The 22,065-nt window shown below is 39.4% G+C and overlaps 1 protein-coding gene and 1 long non-coding RNA gene across 6 annotated transcripts in view; one reads left to right on the top strand and one right to left on the bottom strand.

Moving 5' to 3' along the window:
• The window catches only part of HEPACAM2 (HEPACAM family member 2), a 55,922-nt gene extending 41,261 nt beyond the window's left edge, over window positions 1-14,661 (top strand). For 2 of the 5 annotated variants that reach the window (XM_042248380.2, XM_027968449.3), the window contains exons 5-10: window positions 4,106-4,231; window positions 4,320-4,344; window positions 4,437-4,474; window positions 6,086-6,159; window positions 9,827-9,936; window positions 13,990-14,661. In XM_042248380.2, the coding sequence (XP_042104314.1) occupies window positions 4,106-4,231; window positions 4,320-4,344; window positions 4,437-4,474; window positions 6,086-6,159; window positions 9,827-9,936; window positions 13,990-13,993 (377 nt within the window). In that variant the 3' untranslated portion in view covers window positions 13,994-14,661. Of the gene's footprint in view, window positions 1-4,105; window positions 4,232-4,319; window positions 4,345-4,436; window positions 4,475-6,085; window positions 6,480-9,826; window positions 9,941-13,989 lie in introns of those variants that run through there. The other 3 variants (XM_042248381.2, XM_027968450.3, XM_060414460.1) reach the window with 2 other exon arrangements.
• LOC132659660 (uncharacterized) lies at window positions 798-9,839 on the bottom strand. The gene is made up of 2 exons (XR_009600323.1): window positions 7,789-9,839; window positions 798-7,196 (listed from the first exon to the last, which is right to left on the bottom strand). It is a non-coding gene; the product is annotated as an uncharacterized LOC132659660 (long non-coding RNA).
• Window positions 14,662-22,065: the final 7,404 nt, after the last annotated feature.

Here is a 22,065-nt window from a genome sequence, read left to right as displayed (position 1 = left end):
GAAAAAATCAGATTATAGTTAGAAACCAAAATATATTAATAATTACATTATATATTAATGGACCATATATTCCAACTAAAAGACAAGTATTGTAAAGCTAGGTATTAAAATACTATTTAACACTTATAAGAGATATACATTATATAAAGGATTCTGAAAGTAAATGAGTGAACAAAAAAAAGCCATGCAAATGGTCCAAAGAAGCTGGTGTGGCCACACTAATACCAAAGAAATTAGATAAGAATTAGATATATTTCTTAAGACAAGAAATATTACTTTAGGTGAAAAATGGACATTTCATGAAAATGAAGTGGTCTGTTCAGCAGGAAGATATAAAAATTATGAATTTATATGCATCTACTAGAATAGCATCCAAGTACATCTAATAAATAGCAAAAATTGACAAGAGAAATAGAAAAATCCACAGAGTGGGAGATTTTAGCATATTCCTTAGTGACTGATAGAACAAGCAGTCAAAAACCTAACAATAATACAGAAAAACAATTTAACCTAAATGAAATAATATGAATATTGCACACAACAACTACAGAATTCAGGGGATATTATTCAATTAATAAGATTGTTGCCATGTATGAGAGTGATGGGAAAATTATTAATTCTTACACTTAGGTGATGAAGATGATAATACAGAGAAAATTTGAAAATGTATTTTTTCCATAGCCATTACATTCTATACGGCCAAAAAATATTTGAGTTCCTCCAATATTCAAAAACTATTATCCATTTTAGCAAAGCAGTTATTCAAATTACCATTAAATGAAGTTCCAACAAATGTCACCATTGTTTCAGTTTCACTTTAATAAATGTCAACCAACATTCATGGTGAAGTTACACTTGTTTATCTCTGATGTAGACTATTTCTTTGCTGAATTGGATAATAACCAAGCATTTATTTGAAATCTAATAGTTGTTTCAAAATATGGTTGAAAATACACGAGTTCAGCAAAAATCAACAAAAACAAGCCATGAGAATCAGTTAGATATCTGGAATTAGCAATAAAGAGTATTGCATACTTTATTATTAATTCTACACATCTATCACATCAGTAAAATTTATGACTTTTGTGTGTAGATATGCGCATACAACTTTTTTGATCCTCAGTTACTAGCACACCACTGCATTGTTGTTGTTCTTGTTGTTCGATTGCTCAGTCATGTCCAGTTCTTTGCAACCCCATGGACTGCAGCACTCCAGGCTTCCCTGTCCTTCACCATCTCCCGGAGTTTGCTCAAACTTGTATCCATTGAGTCCGTGATGCTGTCCAACCATCTCATCCTCTGGCACCCCCTTCTCCTCCTGCCTTCAATCTTTCCCAGCATCAGGGTCTTTTCAAATGAGTCAGTTCTTCGCATCAGGTGGCCAAACTATTGGAGCTTCAGCTTCAGCATCAGTCCTTCCAGTGGATATTCAGGATTGATCTCCTTTAGGATGGACTGGTTTGATCTCCTTGCAGTCTAAGAGACTCTCGAGAGTCTTCTCCACACCATTGCAGATAGTGTCCTGTTTGCATGAGCTTCATGTGAAACTCTCTTGGCTGCCTCAAGTCATGTAATGTCCAAGCAACAGGAGAACCTAAAGGCCAGTCACTCCAGCCTCCTCATTTTACTGCTGTGAAGACCCAGGCCCTTAGAGGAAGTAGCTCATTCAGCACTGCCCAGCTCTCTAGAGAAAACAAACCTGTGAAGTAGGAGCACGGTATCTGAAGAAAGGCCTAGACCCCACACAGCGATCACCCAAAGGCTGCAACAGTTACCGACTAAAAGGCCAGCATTCTAACAGTGGGAGAGTGTAAGTTTTTCTGCAAATCATTAACCGAGAGAAAAGGAAGAAAAATTTCTAATAAGTTTTGTGATGTTTTGGTCTAGATCAGAACCAATTAAGTTGCAATTCTAGCTCATTTTATACTACCTTGCTTTTATTTCTCCTACCCAAAGCTGAAAAAAGTTTAATTTACAACCTGTTTAAAAGAAATAAATACTACATAGCTATTGTAATGCCATAAAAAGAACATTTTGAGGACTTCTCTGGTAGTCCCATGGTTAGGAATCCACCTACCGATGAAGGGGACGCAGGTTTGATCCCTGGCGTGGGAATAATCCACATGCCGCAACGCAGCTAAGCCCACAGACCACAACAACTGCAGCCTGCTGCAGCCTGTGCACTCCTGAGCCCATGTGCCACAACTACGGTAGCCCTGCACCCTCGAGCCCATGCTCCACAACAAGAGAAGCCACTGCGAGGAGAAGCCCGCACACCGCAACTAGAGCGCAGCCTCCGCTCACTGCAACTAGAGAAAGCCCTCACACAGCAGCAAAGACCCAACACGGCCTAAATAAATAAACAGATTTAAAAAAACATATAAAGAAAAAAAGGGACTCTCAAGAGTCTTCTCCAACAAGAGCAATTCAAGAGAAAGGCAAGGAGGTATCATGATTCCCCTGACTTTTTAACTGGAGTTTAACATATATGATATACACTACGTTATAACAAGATTCAGGGAAGATTAAAAAGTGCAAGTGTTGTAGGTAGAAAAGCTGAGAGACTATATATAGGTCCACAGTGAAAGAAGGGAAAGATTAAATTTTCATCCTTATCTTGGCTGCTGGAGGCCTCAGCCAAGTCTTTGTGGTAAAAGTCAACTGGATGCAGGCTGGATATTTATTGCAGAGCTGAGTCTCCACTGTGTTCTTCACCGCACCCAGATGCTCCAAGCTGTTCTCCACCATGGCAGAAGGGAAGTGACATCCCATGATTGTCACCCCCACGTTCAACTGGACTGAGGTGGGCAGCTACCGCCATTCATGTCCTGATCAATAACTGATTCACATGTTATATAGAAGACTTCTGTTGCTTGCTTTTGTTGAAGGTCACAACAATTTCCACTTCGTAGATTAACTCTCTGACTAAGCATGTTGTAGTCTGAAACTAGTGTCAACTTTGCCATGCTTAGTAAATTTTGTCAAAACAGCATCAAAATGAGCAAGCACAGAGTGTCAAGAGTCTGGGGTCTCATCTGGACTCTGCCACTTACTTCCTGAGTGACCCCAGGGAAGCCTCAGATTCCCCATCTCTAAGAGGGCATAATACTAATAATGTGCTGTGCTGGGCTTAGTTGCTCAGTCGTGTCCAATTCTTTGAGACCCCATGGTCTGTAGCCCGCCAGGCTCCTCTGTCCATGGGGATTCTCCAGGCAAGAATACTGGAATGGGTTGCCATGCCCTCCCCCAGGTTCCCAACCCAGGGATGGAACCCAGGTCTCCTGCATTGCAGGCAAATTCTTTACCCTCTGTTCAGTTCAGTTCAGTTCAGTTCAGTTCAGTCTGAGCCCTCCCTAATAACATTGTTGTGACATCCAGGGGTTAATACGTACCATGAACTCTTAGAATGGAGACTGATGTATTGTAAGCACTCAACAGGTGTTAGCTATTAACACTATATTTTATATAGGAATATTAACAAAAGGAATGACTTTCAAACCAAAGTGAATTGTAGTCGAAAGTGGGACTTAAAATATTCTGTTGACAATCACCCACATTTTACTTTAGAGATTAAAATCTCTTTATTATTCAAAAATTAGTAATGATTTAAACTTAACACCTCTCCTCTTGCACATTTCATCACACACCACCACTCTAAAAAATCCACATACATGAGCAGTGTTAAAAAAGTGAGGTGGGAAGAGAGAGAGTAGCCTAGCATCTGGGGATGTTCATATAATGAGATCAAACAGATTCAAGTTAAATCCTAGCAAACACTATTGAAAAATATGACATGAGCTATTTGCTACATCCAGTATAACATAATGGTATTATCCTGAACAGCTCACCACATTTCCAGTCATAAATATCCTTAGAAAGTTTAGTGTGTATTCTCAAATAAGTGTATTCCTTCTGTTAGGTCTTGCTCAGACTCTGTATATGTGTATATCTCTGTATATGTGTATATGTGTGTGTGTGTATATAGTATAATATATATACATTTGCAATACTGTACCATTTACAATAAAGCGTAAAGTCAAGCTATATAATAATTTATTATTGATCTTTAATAAAAATATTAAAATATACTTGTCTTTTTATTTAGGAATAGAGAAGCTTGCACAGAAAGGGAAATCATTGTCCCCTTTAGCAAGTATAACTGGAATATCACTCTTTTTGATTATATCCATGTGTCTTCTTCTCTTATGGAAAAAATTTCAACCCTACAAAGGTAGGTTAAAATTTAAAATATATATATGAATGGTTTATATGTATACTAAAAAGTATCTTACTGTGTTTTTTTCTTTCTTGGTTTTTAGTTATAAAACAAAAGCTAGAAGGCAGGTAATGCATATGCTTCTATGAAAATAATTTTTCTCTTGAATGCTTTCTCCTCAATGATTAAGACTGACAGAAACACCAATTTGTCTTTTCAGGCCAGAAACAGAGTACAGGAAAGCACGAACATTTTCAGGTAATGGCCAGGCTGAGAGGGGCTGTGTATTATCATTATTAATATATATTGTTAATATTAACCATTCTCTACAATGTACTATTGAGGTAACAGAATTCATCCCTTCCCAGGGTGACTGCCCTCACTTCACGAAGTGCTATCCCTTGTATTAGTTTTCTGTAGGTCACATAGATCTGTAAGATAAGCCCCAAAAGACACTTACAACAGCATTTTACAGGCAAGAGAACTAAGGCTCAGAGAGACTATTGTTCGCCCACCGTCACTGACCCATATTCCACTGATCCTCTTACAGTTTGGAAACTGCCCAAGTTTTCTCTTGCTGTGTCAGTTTGTAAAGCAAACAGTGCTGGCAGCTCCTGTCCGGGGAGAAGAGGAAAGGGGGGGGTCCCCCGGGTTGCTGCTTCTCCGACCCTAGGGGTGCCCCTCACTGCCATCACTTCTGACTCCCGCCTGAGTTGTTATGTTAACAGTGGGGCTTTTGCTCAGGCCTTAGAGTCAAAGGAGCTGGATTTCTGTCCCATATGTGCCTCTTCCCCCCAGTGTCACCTTGGGAAAATTATTTTTCCTGGCCTCAACTCATCTCTACAATAGAGCTCATAACGTCCCCTCAGGGTTGCTCTGAGAATTAAATCCAGTGTAATAGGTGCCTAATACAATGCCTCGATTCTTAGTAAACATGGGTCTTCTTCCCCTTATCTAGTCCTTCTCACGAATAATAAAGTGTTGGAGTTCTGAAAGCTCCCAGAGACTATCTGGAAGAGCCACCCTCCATTTTACCGATGAGAGCTTAGGTGATATTGGACTTGCATATTCTATTTGGTATGCATAGGCAACCATGAAGTGAAGTGAAAGTTGCTCAGTCATGTTCAACTCTTTGCGACCCTATGGTCTACACAGTCCACGGAGTTCTCCAGGCCAGAATACTGGAGTGGGTAGCCTTTCCCTTCTCTAGGGGATCTTCCCAACCCAGGAATCGAACCCAGGAATCGAACCCAGGTCTCTCACATTGCAGATGGATTCTTTACCAGCTGAGCCACAAGGAAGCTCTTAGTCGCTTATTTTTTTATTATTAGTCCTGGTGGACTCTGTTGGATCTAGCAGGATACAGCAATATTATGGGTGGATTAAGAGCTGCTCTGATTGACAGATTGAGGCCTTGGTGGCCATAAGTCTCTAGTAACTGAAAGTTACAAAGGGCAAGGCTGCCCATATGTGTTTATTTGAGTATATATGATACACCACTGTTCCTACACCAGACTTTAAGAATAATTGTCCCAATTCAGTTTTAATTCTGAGCTTCAAAAGGAGTGATTTCCAGTACTACTTAGTGGCAGCGTGACTGTAGAGGATTGTCGTCGCTGTTCAGTCACCCAGTCACGTGCAACTCTTTGCGACCTCATGGACTGCAGCAAGCCAGGCTTCCCTGTCCTTCACTATCTCCCAGAGTTAGCTCAGCTTCATGTCCATTGAGCCAATGGGAAATGTTAAATTGGTTTTATACACACCACTTGAAGCAAACCATAAAGACTGCTTTATAAAGGTTTCTTTAAAAAAAAAAAAGTTGCAGTTCAAGGCATTTGGTTTGTAAGGAGTATTTGTTTTCCATTTCAGGCCACGAGGATGCGCTGGATGACTTTGGAATATACGAATTTGTTGCTTTTCCAGATGCTTCTGGTGTTGCCAGGGTTGGTTTTCTAGTGGCTGCTTATACTAGAAGTAGCATTCTGCTTCAGCAGAGGTGTAAGCAGCATTCCTTTGAACCTGGGGGCACTTCAATCCAATGGCTGCGCCACCCTCAGCCGTATTGACTCACTCTGTAATGAATGACAGTGCCGGGTGTGGGGAGCTAAAGTGTCTTTCTAAGCCTCTATCAAAAACGCTAACACAAATAAGGAAATTACACGAATTCATGAGCATTCTTTACCTGGTAAGCTCAGGGGAGAGAGAATTAACTTCATTGAAGGTCAAAAGAATTGAGTAAAGGAGGGACGGAGAGACCCTGGTTTAAGTCTTTCTGCGTCACTTTGATAACTGTGGACTCTCTTCACTGACTCTCTCTGTCATTTAAGTTTCCCCTTTAATTCCCCCTCATATCTCCTGAGGACATTGCAGAGACAATTGATTATACAGGTACTTTATGTTCTTCAGAAGAAAGGTAGTGTATAAACCCAAAATATGCAGGTACATATATTTATTTTTTTCTGAAGGTGTAAGAGAACTTTTATACAGTTGAAGCTTTTTTTTTTTTTTTCAGTCTGCACAGACAAGGTCTTTGAAGCAATCAATTTTGTTTAAGAGACAAATAGAATGCTTCTCTGAGCTAATCAGCTCATTAACATTTTTATAGATTTATATACAACCAATCTTTCCTGTTTCCTTATTCCTCTGTGATAGTTCACCTAAGAAAGGGGCCCCTGAAATGAACTACTTGCCTCTTGGGCATTTTCATTTCCATTTTTTAAAACTATTTGCCATTTGGGATTGGTTGTCGCACTTGTCCAGAGAATTCTAAGGTTCTGAGGTTCATCCAGCAAGTTACCTGGCCACAGGCTTTATTTCTCAAATGCCCGTGAATAATGGAGGGGGAATGATGGAATTTCATCCTCTTGTGGGTGAGTCATAACACCAGTGTCCACATCATCACTGGTAAAGGGCAAAACGGCATTGCAAAATCTTGGCATCTCCTGTTCAGTCTCAGGCAGGATAGGCTCACCGTTCACTTCTACAATCAAAAAGACAAAAATAAATAATTTGGTGGATCAGTTATTTCAGAGACAGCTCCTCATCCTGATAGCTCCTCAGCAAGTACCCCTCTCAGGCATGGCATTTAAATGGGGAAGCAGGAAAACTGAAGCCTGATAAGACCTGGAAATGAATTTTGAAGTCATATTTTATTCCTAGGGATGTGTTGGAAAGGGGTGAGTTCTATGTAAGAAACTTTAAATTTATTCTTGCAATTAACCAGTACTCAGTTTTAAGATTGTATTCAGAGGAACTCTGTTTGCTCAAAATGCTACGGCTCTAAATAACCTAAGGCCGAGAAATGAATGCTTGATTACATACCAGAAAAGTGAAAGTGTTAGCCACCTAGTCATGTCCAACTCTTTGTGACCCCATGGACTATAGCCTGTCAGGCTCCTCTGTCCATGGGATTCTCTAGGCAGGAATACTAGAGTGGGTAGCCATTCCCTTCTCCAGGAGATCCTCCCAACCCAGGGATCAAACCCAGGTCTCCTGGATTGCAAGCAGATTTTTTACCATCTGAGCCACCGGGGAATCTGTTGTAAGTGGAATAACTCGATTTGGAACCATACCCATCTTCAAAGATGAAAACTCCTGAGGAATCAGCTGAGGTCTTTCATTGGCAGTTCCAGGTGCTTTGGGACGAAGTGAGAAACCAACACGAACAACCCGAGAAAGAGGAGGAAAAGGATCCATGTTAGAAGCAGCCAGAATTGTGTGAAGATCAGCAGCTGAGTGCAATGGCTTTGACAAAGGAATAATAATAACATTGCCAAGATCTCAAAATTGAAGTTAAGAAGGGGAATGAATTACTAACTTTATGAGTTTTCAAAAATCAGAATCCGTCTTTTAGTTTCTCATGATACATGAATAGATGAATACTTCTCTGTCTACTTGCTATACCTTTCATTGTCCATTCAGCACTTCTTTTTGGGAATTGTACAGAAAGCAATGGCATGGAATGAGCAAATTTATTACTTGCTAACAGCTCTAGTATTAGGTTAGGTAAGCAAGTTAGACATTTTCTATATAGATCGCTTTTTTAAATTTTTTAAAGACTTTTTTTTGCTGTGGACAATTTTTAAAGTGTTTATTGAATTTGTTACAATATTGCTTCTGTTTTACCTTTTGAATTTTTGGCCAGGAGGCGTGTGGGATCTTAGCCCCTGACCAGGAACAGGACCTGCACTCAGGGTATTGGCAGGCAAAGTCTTAACCACCAGACAGCAGAGAAGCCTGTAGGTTGCTTTTATCATAGTCCCTGAAAACCCCTATACCAAAGAAAATCAAGAGTTGATCTTCACTCCAGACTCTGAACCAAAGTTCCCTTGACACAAACTTGATGGGATAAATCGAATCACATAGCCTAGGACTGTTGTGAAAGCTTTAACAAGTAGAATGGAAATAGGAAGTTTCCAGAAAAACCTGAAGCCAAGATGTTCCAAAGTGATCTGGCAAGTCAAATGGGGATAAATAAAGAACTCTTCAGATGATCTATACAGTGCAGAGTCCTCTACAGGTAGGACTATATAAATACAAAGGACTGAAAGTGGCCACAAGTACAATGAACGTAGGATGAGTTGGGATGAGGAGGGGAGCCAGACTTTAGCTAAGGACTTAGAAAGCAGTATTTATAAGAATAACAGCATCAAATATAAGAAATAGGAGATAATGAAACAAAAATGCCACTTGCAATAATAAAATCCGTATTGATCTTAACCAAGCATATGCTACTATACTTACTACATTCATCCAAGCCTTTATTTTTTTTAATTAACAAGCTTTATAGTATGTTTTATTTTGTTAAATAAAAGCATCCAGTATTCCATTCTATGTCTTCACTTTTAAAGCCCATTACTGCATTCAAACCAAACCATCTTCCCTTGTATGTTCTGTATTTCTTGGTACTGTCTTTACTAACTTGTCACTTGATAAGGGCTTCCGGCTATTCATTATTCTTTTTCCTAAACCACCTTTGCACACATGATTGGCAATTAGTATCAAAAAGCTAAGACTGAGATATAATATAAAGGATAGTAATATATGCTCTTTGATTCTAAGCTATCCTGATAGCGTCTCTTCTGCTGTTTTTTTTTCTCTTTCTATTACACTTCCTTTACAGTACTGCCAGCTTTTTGCTTAAATGGAGGAAAAAAAGTGATAGTTTGCCCAGCTATTCTTCTTCTGATCTCATAGCCGTGCCACTGCACAAACCACTATAGGGTAAGTGCAAGGAACTGTAGCAAGGAAGAAATGGATATTGAAGGGAAGTTGTTATTGTTTAGTCACTAAGCCATATCTGACTCTTTTGCCACCCCATGCACTGTAGCGCATCAGGCTTCTCTGTTTATGGGTTTTCCCAGGGAAGAATACTGGAGTGGGTTGCCATGCCCTCCTCCAGGGGATCTTCCCTACCCAGGGATCAAACTCACATCTTCTGCATGGCCAGGTGGATTCTTTAGCACTGAGCCACCAGCAAAGGCCATGAAGGGAAGTTAAACAGTTCTAATTCTCTCATCATCACCTCTTCCAGTTGTTTTCACTTCTGTAGCGTAGTGGAAATTCTATTTGCTAGTCTGCCAATTTTTTTAATGTGCCCTATTTTTCTAGATGCCAACAAGATCTGTTCCAGCTTCTGATGGTGTACCACGGCAAGATTTGCACAGTACAATTTATGAAGTTATTCAGCACATCCCTGCCCAACAGCAAGATCATCCAGAGTAAGTATGAACTTGCTTTTGATGATGATACATTGAGAGGGCTCAGCATTCAGCCCCTGCTGTCCCCAGAGTTTATTGAAAGGTTCAGAAGAAAAAATACATTAAAAACAGAAAATTATAGCTCCTGTACATGTGGACACACTTTCCCACCTGAAAATATCTCTAAGAAATAAAACAGGCAAACGTACAAGTATCTTCTGGGGCCAAGTACTTGGGCCAGTGGACCAGACGCAGAGCTCTAGAATTAACATTTCCCCAAATGAATCCACTTCTGGAGAAGAAAGGGGTCGTTAGGCCAGTTCTCAAGCCATCTTGGTTATCTGGCTGACTTTCCAGTGGCTGTAGGGTTTTTGGAAAAGGAAATGGCAACCCCCTCCAGTATTCTTGCCTGGATAATCCCATGGACAGAGAATAGCAGGCTACGTACAGTCCATGGGGCCGCAAAGAGTCAGACACGACTTCAGCAACTAAGCACACATGTAGTGGCTTTAGAGTCAGTGATCTATCACTACAAATGGGTGTGTTCATGTTCAGTCACTCAGCCGTGTCTGACTCTGCAACTCCATGCACTGTAGCCCACCAGGCTCCTCTGTCCATGGAATTTTCCAAGCAAGAATACTGGAGTCGGGTACCATTTCATCCTCCAGGGGATCTTCCTGACCCAGGGATCGAACCAGTGTCTCTTGCATCTCCTGCATTGGCAGGCGGAACACTACAAATAAGACCAGGAAAAAAAACCCTGCAAAATGTGCCCAAAACTGTCCCCATCAAATGCCCACCTCTCACATATTCAAAGGAGTCTACTCAAGTGAATAGAACCACCATGGTAAGGCCTGGGCTCACTCCAAGTAAAGCCCAGAAACTGCTCATCCAGTTAACCTGGGGGCTGGCACCAAGCAGTCACTTTCCCTTCCCATAGGTGGAAAAACTGTGCCAAGAGCCTTTTGGAATAATGAAATGAACTTTCTTATTTTGAGGGCTGTAACTGCCTACAGGCATAACTGCCATGAATCATCGTCCATCATTTCTTTATTTGTCGTTTATTGACTTTGAAAAGAACATCAATAACCACACACAGGAACTTCCCCTTTGGCAAAAGAAAACAGTTCTAGCAAAGTAATTCGTGCACACCTCTGGGTAAATACCCAAAATAACAGCTAGCAGTGGATGACCCCACTCCAGAGCTCTTGCCTGGAAAATCCCATGGGCGGAGGAGCCTGGTGGGCTGCAGTCCATGGGGTTGCTAAGAGTCGGACAAGACTGAGCGACTTCACTTTCACTCTTCCCTTTCATGCATTGGAGAAGGAAATGGCAACCCACTCCAGTGTTCTTGCCTGGAGAATCAAAGGGACAGGGAAGCCTGGTGGGCCGCTGTCCATGGGGTTGCAAAGAGTCTGACACAACTGAAGCGACTTAGCAGCAGCAGCAGCAGCAGCAGTGGATGAATGCATGGGAAACGGTCTTCCAGGGGGGAGACCCAGCCCTGGGGGGCCTGTGCATTCATTTAAGGGCTGAATAAGTGACAAGCGCACCTCAGAGGACCCCAGCAGTGCATTCCTTCTTGTCTCAATGAGCCTGGAGAAAAGGGAGTCAGGTAACTAGGAGCAGACTCTGACAGAGCTGGGAGCTTCGGGTTTGAAAAGAAAAGAAAATTGCTTTGTAGCATTATGTTATTAATCTAATAGGACACCATAGTGGAATGTTATTCCAGGACAGTTAAACAAAACCACTCTAAAATGATACCTAACCCTCTTTACTGTCTGGAATAGAAAATGAGGGGGTACTTTTCCTTGTTAAAAATATATAGAATTTTGAGAGTATGGTCTGCTTCCTAATTTTAAGATTTTATCTGCTTCCTAATTTTAAGATGGTTTCCAAGCAAAAATTTTGCCCTATTTAAATTCATTTGTTTTTCTATACGTCCTTTATTCTATATTTTTCCAGTTAGCCTGCAAACAAACCAAAGGAAGACTTGAGATTTATCTTTTAAGTCTCCAAATAATGAAATAAATATTGATTTTCAGCTGTGGAGTATGGCAGCTGTAATTTCAGAACACCAAATAAAACAATTTGCTGAAAAAAAAAAAAGATTCCTCAAATTAAAAAAAAAAAATCACCCTCTGAAATTAGACTGCTTTCAGACATGAACAATATCGCTAGAATTTCTTGAGAGTATAAAATTTTATTTCAGAAATAAACTTTGAAGGTTGAAAATATTACCTAACTGAACTGGTGTTTAACAAATTGGTAAGTTGGCCTGTGTTCATATTCTAGCTCTTTTTCAAGCTCATTAAGGACTATTTAACTGCTGTTGAGGACATGCTCCTTCCAGGGGCAGTGCACTCAAGACTCCACACACACACACACTCCCAGCCCCAGTGCTTCCCACGTTGCAGAAGCCAGTACTCGAGAAACCAAGCACCACACTCAGAGAGTTGGAGAACTCGGGTTTATTAGACCGGTGGGCCCAGAGGACTTAACACTCCAAGCTCTGAGCCCCGAACAAAGGGATTACAGAGTTTTTATAGATAGACTGTAGTGGGCAACACTAGCTCTTAACAGGCTGGTTTAAACTAAGGGGTTTTGTGCACAGGAGCAGCAGCCAAGATGGGGAGGGGCGGGGGGGGGGGGGGGGCCTGCCTGGACAGGCATGATGAAGCAGGTTTGCAGGAGCTGGGCTGTTGCAAAGAGCAGGACAAGGTTGAGTGAGATAAACTCCAGTTCCTAGTATTTCAAGTCCCCACTTTCTGAGACTACGTGACCTACTGATCTAGACTTTGCAAGGGGCAAGCTGAGTTACAGAGGCAGAAGGAGAAGGAGGTGATGTAAAGTTTCAACTTTTCCTCTTCACCCACTCCTCATCTCCTCGGCCTTTCTCTTCTCACCTCATTCCTCCCCATCTTCTGAGGAAGTTCCCTTTGTGTCTTTGTCTTGACTTTACCTCCATCCTGAGATGTCTTCCCTCTCTGAATCTGCCTTCTCTTTCCTTCTCCTTCTCTGTAAGGCTGTCTCCCTCCTCTCGAGTATTGCTTTTAAATTTTTTCTCCTCTTTCTCTCTTCCAGCTCATCCTAAAGGGGAGCCAACAGTTTTTTAAACTGTTGTTTTCCTTGAATACAGATGTGGCTACCTATTCTAAATTTTAAAAATAAGCCGGTAGAATATTTTCTTTTTATTTCATCAGAAACTGTTTTGCACTTGTATTTTTTTAATAGTCAAACCACAAACATCTCCAGGTCATTAACTATGTACTAGGGATAGAGATTAAATATAAGACATAGTCTTTTAAAGGTTTCATAGTTTAGTGGGCTCCTCTTTGCTTGTTTTAACTGAAGATCAGTAATCCTTAGTAGAACAAGTATTCCTCAATAGAATAAACATTCCCTATGTTTAAGGAAAGGAAATGAATAAATCATTTTTCTTTCCTTATTATCTATGGTTTTATTCTCTAGGTCCAATTAAATTCAGAGATCAATTTCATGAATAATGCAGTATTACAGGTAGTTAGTGAATCTCCAGCATTCCCAGCTTGAGGTAAAGAACTATAACTTACTGCTTTCTTTACCGCTATTTGACAGTTGGTTCTGAGATAGAAACATAGCCAAAATATTTTTCCTTTGGCTCTTGGACTATTATTCTAGCAGTGTTGTTTTCATTACTACACGCGTCTCTTACCTAACTGAACTGGTGTTTAACAAATTGGTAAGTTGGCCTGTGTCCATATCCTAGTACTCGGTCATTTGTTTATTGAATTCATGGCTGCATTTATTTAAATGCTGTCTGTCGACTTCATTAAACACTCTTGGCACAGTTTGTGTTAAACCCAACTTGCTCATAGGACATTCACGTAAGTCAACCTTTTAGTTTCAAAAAGAAATTATCTACAGAATTGAGTGATGGCTTACTCTTTATATTTATTGACTTATAAATGTAGTTTTCTTGAACTAGTTCAAAGCTCTGATTATTTTCAGCTGTACAAGGGAATGAATGAATTTAAGGTTCTTCAACCTGTAGACCTGGAAATCTGTAGAACATTTTGCTTATCTCTTCGCTAGGTAAGCATTCACGGGCAACGCAGTGCATTTAAGTGAAATAAGGAAAGCACGTTTTGAGGAAAGCAGTGGAAATGTATATTCATCTGGAATCAGTGAAGAAATCAAGCCAGATGCCTCTTACACACTGGTCCTTTTAACACAGAATAAAGGCATTTATAAGAGTCTGACTGCAGATTTTCCAGCATACCCACAATGCACTGTGCTGCAGAGGAGCGGGATGGGGCAAGAGTTCCCAGTGGCAGTCTTTATCGTGCCAACAGAAGAGAGAAAAGGACGGGACTTTCCAATTGCCTTTTTTGTATCATGTTTCCTACAAAGCTCAATTAGTTCTAATCTATACTTTCCCTTTCCTCAGCACCAACACTATCCTATCTAATGTACAAGTGTGGAAACTTTTATTTGTAAAATCTTCAGCAGGCTTTGTTTTATTAAATTTTAAATTACTGCACTTTTAACTTTTCATTCCCAAATTTCCTTCTTGCTGTTTGTACCGTGGAATAATAAAGATGATTGTCACAAAAGCAAGAGTGTGCCTTCTCCTAGGTTGTCAGTCACCAATGGAGTTTTTTCAAAGACTTGTAAAACACTGAAGGAAATGACTTATTAAAGTCAGATTTTTACTTTTGTTCAAGGAACAGTGGATTCAAATAAATTATTATGCTTTTGCTTGTATATAGCCTTGATTCTTTGTCTTGTAGAGTAAAAATCTTACATAAATTCACATTATAGTTTTAGATTTTTTGATCCCTTTTCCGCAGTGTGCATCATGGAGCGCTACCAAAATAAGACTGTTGCTCGCACATGGCTATTACTTTTCAGGCTTGAAATTTTTGCTTTATTGGATTGTGAATTCGCCTTGTATATTGCTGTATTTTTTTAAAAAACAAAAACAGAAACCAAATGATAGAATTTAAAAACACCATTTTATAATTCCCAAATGAAACAACTGATTCAGATACCAGTTAGCACTAGGCAAGACTGCTAGATAAGAGTTACCAGATAAAACTACCAAGAATTCTGTTGTAGAAACGCTGCATAGGAAAGGTGGTCGGGCCCAGAGAGAAGCAGGTAGTCAGAGCAGCACGGAGAGCTGCAGGGCACAGTGAGGCCTGGGGAGTGGGGTCGGAACAGTCATCCAAGTCTTGTAGATCTTGAAGATGAAAGACAAATGTTTATATTCACTGACTTTGGCTACAGATACTCTGACCTGCCAGTGGCACTCTTTAGGATTTCATTCTGGCTAAATAAAGGTAGAAGCATTCTAAATATAAAGCACTGGGGGGTTTAAAATGACATCAGTGACATTAAGCCCATGCAGTGACTCACCTTCCAACTATTAAAAAAGAACTATGACAAGATTTTCCAACTTTAAGCTATGTCTCATGGCCTATTATACAGAAGAAAGAAAAGAGCATTTCCTGCAAATCAAAACTGTGATGAAGTATTACCTCACAAAGGTCAGAATGGCCATCATTAAAACATCTATAAATAATACATGTTGGAGAGGATGTGGAGAAAAGGAACACTCCTACACTGTTGGTGGGAGTGAAAATTGCTGCAGCCACTATGAAGAACAATATGGAGGTTCCATAAAAACTAAACACAGAGCTACAATATGGCCCAGCATAACCACACTTGGGCTTACATCTGGAGAAAATGCTAATTCTGAAAGATACATGCACCCCAATGTTCACTGCAGCACCATCTACAATCGGCAAGACATGGAAACACCTGAATGTCCATCAACAGATGAATGGATAAAGAAGACAGGGTAGTTATATACAATGGAATATTAGATGACCACGAAAAAGAATGAAATAATGTCGTTGGCAGCAACATGGATGAACCTAGAGATTATCATTCTAAGTGAAGTAAGCCAGAGAAAGACAAATATCATTTGATATTGCTTATATATGGAATCAGAAAATGATATAAATGAACTAATTTACAAAACATAAATAGACCTACAGGCATAGAAAACAAACTTATGGTTACCTAAAAGGAAAGGGAGGGGAGGACTAAATTAAGAGTTTGGGATTAACATATAGACACTACTATATATAAAATAGATAACCAACAAGGACCTACTATATAGCACAGGGGATGCTACTCAATATTTTGTAATAACCTAAGAGGGAAAAGAGCCTGAAAAAAATCACTTTGTTGTACACCTCAAACTAACAATATTGTAAATTAACCACAATAAAAAGCAAAAGTTTTAAGAAGAATAAAAACAATAGCATTTCTTTTTAAAATGCATTTCGAGTAAACCACTATATTTATACTATACCTCTTATATTTTTGTAGAAGCACATGGTGAAAGGAAAACTAAGTCCTACAACTTACCCATTCTTCCCTGCTCTTTTTTCTCTACCAGCCTTATATATTTTTCTGCTGGAAAAGTCCATCAGTTCTACCACAAATATTTTCTTCTACATTTGGTTTAAAAAAAAAAGTATTATCTAATTTAAAAAGGAATCCATGCCCATTGTTAAAAGTGTATCTATACTTGGAAATGCAGAAGGCTAACCATAAAGCAATTAAAATCACCTGTAGAGAGTAGACCAGAAACGTTCTCATGACAAAAGAAAAAAATGTAATTATGTGAGGTGATGGATGTGTTTGTTAACTAACCTTATTGTGGTAATTATTTTACAATATATACATGTACCAAATCACCACACCTTAGACTTTCACAATGTAATATGTCAATTATATCTCAATAAATCTGGAAAAAATAAATATGAAATTGCTTGTAATTTCACTCCCCGAAAAAAAAAAAACCTGTTAGAATTTTCTCAGGTTAGTCATGCATACGTTTATTCCTACTCCCTCCAGTTCCAGAAAGGATTTATGGTAGCTCATATAAATGCATAATATAACAAGATAAAATATACCCCTCAAAATAAAGGTGATAAAGAAAAGAGGATGAAGGAAAAATGAGCACTAAAGCAATGTGAAAAAAGAAATCAGGTTAATAACTAGTATGATGAATTCCCCTTCATCTGAGAATACTGTTTTATAGCCCTGAGATCATGTGGCAAATACAGGAGGATGTCTAAGGAGGGGCCTCTAAACCAAATGCAATCTGCAGTTGTCAGAGCTGAAGAAAGGTTGCAGTCTTATTGTAGGGCTAGGAGAGAGCAGATCAGCTTTCCTAGGCACCCAGTCACCCCAGGTCCATCCGCCTCTCTCCTTTCTCAAGCTTGAATTCTCTTCCAAAGACCATGTATCTCCTTACTTGGAGTTCAGTTCTGTCGCTCAGTCAAGTCTGACTCTGCGACCCCACGGACTGCAGCACGCCAGGCTTCCCTGTCCATCAGCAGCTCCCAGAGTTTGCTCAAGCTCATGTCCATCGAGTCGGTGATGCCATCCAACCATCTCATCCTCTGTCGTCCCCTTCTCCCCTTGCCTTCAGTCTTTCCCAGCATCAGAGTCTTTTCCAATGAGTCAGTTCTTCTCATCAGATGGCCAAAGTATTGGAGCTTCAGCTTCAACATCAGTCCTTCCAATGAACATTCATGACTGATTTCCTTTAGGGTTGACTGATTGGATCTCCTTGCAGTCCAAGGGACTCTCAAGAGTCCTCTCCAGCACCAAGAGTCTAACTGCAATAAGCTACTGCTGCTTCGCTGTGTTCCTGTTCCAGATCAGATTTGGGGACACTTTAAAACATAGACAGTCTTAAACACCTTTTTTCTTGTTTACTTCAAAATGACAATTTTTTATTGAGGTATAATGGATGTACAATATTGTAAGTTCTAGGTGTACAATATAGTGATTCACAATTTTAAAGATTGTATTCCACTTATAAAATATTGGCTATATTCTCTGTGATGTACAATATATCTTGTAGCTTATTTAATTTTTATTTTTTATTTATTTTTTAATAGCTGGCTAACAATGTTGTGATGGTTTCAAGTGAGCAGTGAAGGGACTCAGCCATACCTATACATGTATCGATTCATCCCCAAACTCCCCTCCCATCCAGGCTGCCACATAACGTTGAGCAGAATTCCGGTGCTATACAGTAGGTCCTTATTGGTTATGTATTTTAAATATAACATTAAACAGCCTTTTCTTACATAGATAATTATACATTTGCATGATTCACAAATCAAAATCCTATAAAAAGTATGCATTGAGAAAACTTTTTTTATTAGTGTTTGGTTTTGGGTTTTGGTTTGCCACAACCAAGGGAAATATAAGCACATATTCTTATCTTTTTGAAACTCACTTTTCAGTCACAGGTAATTCTTCTTAAGTTTGTATCTCTCACACACGCAAAAACGCACAGACCCTGTTAGCGCTTGGTTCCACTCAAAGTGGCGAGGAATTGCTAAAGGGAGAAATATGAAAGGATCTAGAATCCAATTAACTTTTGCTGTCACTGGTGTGTAACACCGGATGACTCACTGCTTTTTTAGTAAATGGGGATGAAAATCTCATAAATTAATCAAGGGAAGTGATGAACCAACCCAGATGTTCACCTAAGTAACAAATTAATCTTTAAAAAACAGCCTAAAGTTCTTTCCTTATTACTAAACATAATCGTGGCTGTTGTTAAAATTTTTAACTTTATATTCCTGCTTCTAACTTGCAAGAAAATCATATTCCTCCTGCTTATTATTTTGAGAGAGTATATCCTACTGGTACTCTTTTAAGCAAAAAAATTAATACCCTTATGAATAAAACAATTTTCCTTGTTTTTCTGATATTTGAGCACTTCCATATTAATAAGACAATTTGAGTTAACATAAACTGCACACATACACTCCAAGAAGGTTCATGTGATCCCTAAGTTTTACAAAATCACACACCCTATAAAGTTCTGTTTAATAAAATTGTATGATAGCTCAGTACATGGCATATAGTTTACTATATGTTATTAAAGATTTAACTGATTTTCAGAAACTTGTAATTTTCTGCTTCTGTATGCTTCTATCATCCCTATGAACTTATATGTCATTTTTATATATTCTTCTAAAGTTCACATTCAAATATATATGAATGTGTTTGTTTTAGTTTCATAAGGCACTAAGAAAGCAGAGATTTCTTTCTAATGAGTACACAGAAATAAGACACAGCACTTGGATGTAACACTGATGCTCTCCTTTCTTCTCATTTACCAGATACCCTTCTTAGTGGAATTATGTTAACCTTGAAGTTTACAAATACTTTTATAACTATTACCCACATAGATCTTCCCAAGAACCTTGTGGGCTAGAAAAAAGCATGGCTGCTTTATAGATGAAAAAACAAATACTCAGAAAGTTAAAAGACTTGCTCAGGTCACTTATATAAAATGTATTTTGTGCATAACCCACACAATATTCCCCTATACATTTTTAATTTATTTTTTAATAGAAGGATTATTGCCTTACAGAATTACAATTAAAAAATTTGTTTTAATTGGAGGATAATTGCTTTACAATGTTGTGTTGGTTTCTGCTGTACAACATGAATCAGCTTTACAGGTACAGATATTCCTTCCCTCTTGAACCTCCCTCTCACCCCGCCCCCTTCCTACCGCTCTAGGTCATCACAGAGCACCAGGCTGGGCTCCCTGTGTAACACAGCAGCTTCCCACGAGGTATCTATTTTACACTTGGCAGCGTGCATATGTAAATACTACTCTCTCAGTTCGTCCCACCCTCTCCTTCCCCCACTGTGTCCTCAAGTCCAGTCTCTACGTCTATATCTCTATCATGCCCTGCAAATAGGTTCGTCAGTACCATTTCTCTAGGTTCCATATCAGTTCAGTTCAGTCACTCAGTCATGTCTGATTCTTTGCGACCTTATGGACTGCAGCACGCCAGGCTTCCCTGTTCATCACCAACTCCCGGAGCTTGCTCAAGCTCATGTCCATCAAGTCAGTGATGCCATCCAACCATCTCGTCCTCTGTCGTCCCCTTCTCCTGCCTTCAATCTTTCCCAGCATCAGGGTCTTTTCCAATGAGTCAGTTCTTCCCATCAGGTGGCCAAAGTATTGGAGCTTCAGCTTCAGCATCAGTCCTTCCAGTGAATATTCAGGACTGATTTCCTTTACAATTGACTGGTTGATCTCTTGTAGTCCAAGGGACTCTCAAGAGTCGTCTCCAACACTACAGTTCAAAAGCATCAATTCTTTAGTCCTCAGCTTTCTTTATGGTCCAACTCGCACATCCATGTATGACTACTGGAAAAACCATAGCCTTGACTAGATGGACCTTTGTCAACAAAGTAATGTCTCTGCTTTTTCATATGCTATCTAGGTTGGACATAGCTTTTCTTCCAAGGATCAAGTGTCTTTTAATTTCATGGTTCCAGTCACCCTCTGCAGTGATTTTGGAGCCCAAGAAAATACAGTCTGTCACTGTTTCCATTGTTTCCCCATCTATTTGCCATGAAGTTTTGGGACCAGATGCCATGATCTTCACTTTTGAATGTTGAGTTTTAAACCAGCTTTTTCACTCTCCTCTTTCACTTTTGTCAGGAGGCTCTTTAATTCCTCATCGCTTTCTGCCATAAGGGTGGTGTCATCTGCATATCCAAGGTTACTGATTCCGTATATAGATGTGTTAATACACGACATATTTTTTTCTCTTTTTGACTTACTTCACTCTGTATGGTCGGCTCTAGGTTCATCCACCTCAGTTCCTCCCCTATACTGTAAATCTTCTTTAGATGACTTATAATACCTAACACAACATAAATGCTTTGTAAATAGTTGTAAATGCAATGTTAATGCTGTGTCAATAGTTGTCTGCAAGGCAAATTGAAGTTTTGCTTTGGGGAACTTTCTGGAATTTTTTTTTTGTGTGTTTTAAATCTATGATTGGTTGGATCCAGGATGAAGAACCCCCATATATGGATAGCTGACAGTATTCGTTTGGTTTTTGTTTGTGTCTGAGAACTTTCTCATTTGAATATACTCCTAGGGGAGATGACAACTCTTTTGCTCACCACACAATGGGCGTAAACCTGCAGATTGTTTCTTCCCTGAAGCAGAATTCCACTTAAGGTTTATGGCAGAGGATTTCTGAAGCTTCAAAACAGTCAATCCCTTAAATTCTACAAAAACCAGTTGTCCTAGGTGATGGCAACTTCAGAGACCACACCCCCATGATAGCCAGTTCTTCAGAGTGTCCCTGGTGGCATCCATTCCATTATATGCACTTTAAGAGACTTACAATATATGCTTTCAAATTGTAATGAATAGGATTACCTATGCTTTGTATATTTAATGAAGACACCATGGTTAGGAGGCAACTGTTTCCAATAATCATCCAGTCCTTTGAAATTGAAGCTCAGAGCTCTTGATAACCTTGGGGAGTCATTTTTCCTTGCTTCCTGGACTTGAGTGCCTATTTCTTTTCCCAGTTTATAACTTTCTTAGTGGCTCAAATGGTAAAGAATCCACCTGCAATGCAGAAGACCTGGGTTCAATCCTTGTGTTGGGACAGTCCCCTGGAGAAGGAAATGGCAACCCACTCCAGTGTTCTTGCCTGGAGAATTCAATGGACAGAGGACCCTAGTGGGTTGCAGTCCATGGGGTTTACTAAGAGACATGACAGAGCAACTAATACTTTGACTTTCTTTCACTTCACTATATGTTTTCTTCTTGGAGAAAACAAAAGCTATGGAAACAGAAGAATGAAAGCTTCTGCAGAGACAATTGGTCTGTTTAGGAACATTTTGCAAATGGCATGCTGAGGCATAGTCCACAGACTAGACAAGATAAATGCAAGGAGGCTTGCATTGTTACACAGTCTCAAATATGACAGTTAATACTAAAAGTATAAGTTAGAATGTCCAATCGAGTTGATTTATAGGTAAATTAAGAACAGGAGGATTATTTTTCTAGAATTGTTTATAGCTTGTGGATGGCTGAGATGTCCATACAAAATCCTTTCCAACCTGGGGTTCTGAAAGTGGCTCCATTCCCTGATCTGTTAGTGCCACCTATGGTTCCAAATTAGAAAGTGTTAGGTTAAAGTATAAAATCTATGTATTATGAACAGTAATCTGATTTTAAATTAGAGTATTTATCATTCTATTATATTTTGCCCTCTGAGTTTCACTAAATGAATAGAA

Source organism: Ovis aries, chromosome 4 (assembly GCF_016772045.2).
Source record: "Ovis aries strain OAR_USU_Benz2616 breed Rambouillet chromosome 4, ARS-UI_Ramb_v3.0, whole genome shotgun sequence".
Classification (NCBI taxonomy): domain Eukaryota; kingdom Metazoa; phylum Chordata; class Mammalia; order Artiodactyla; family Bovidae; genus Ovis; species Ovis aries.
This window is presented reverse-complemented; position numbering and strand designations above follow the sequence as displayed.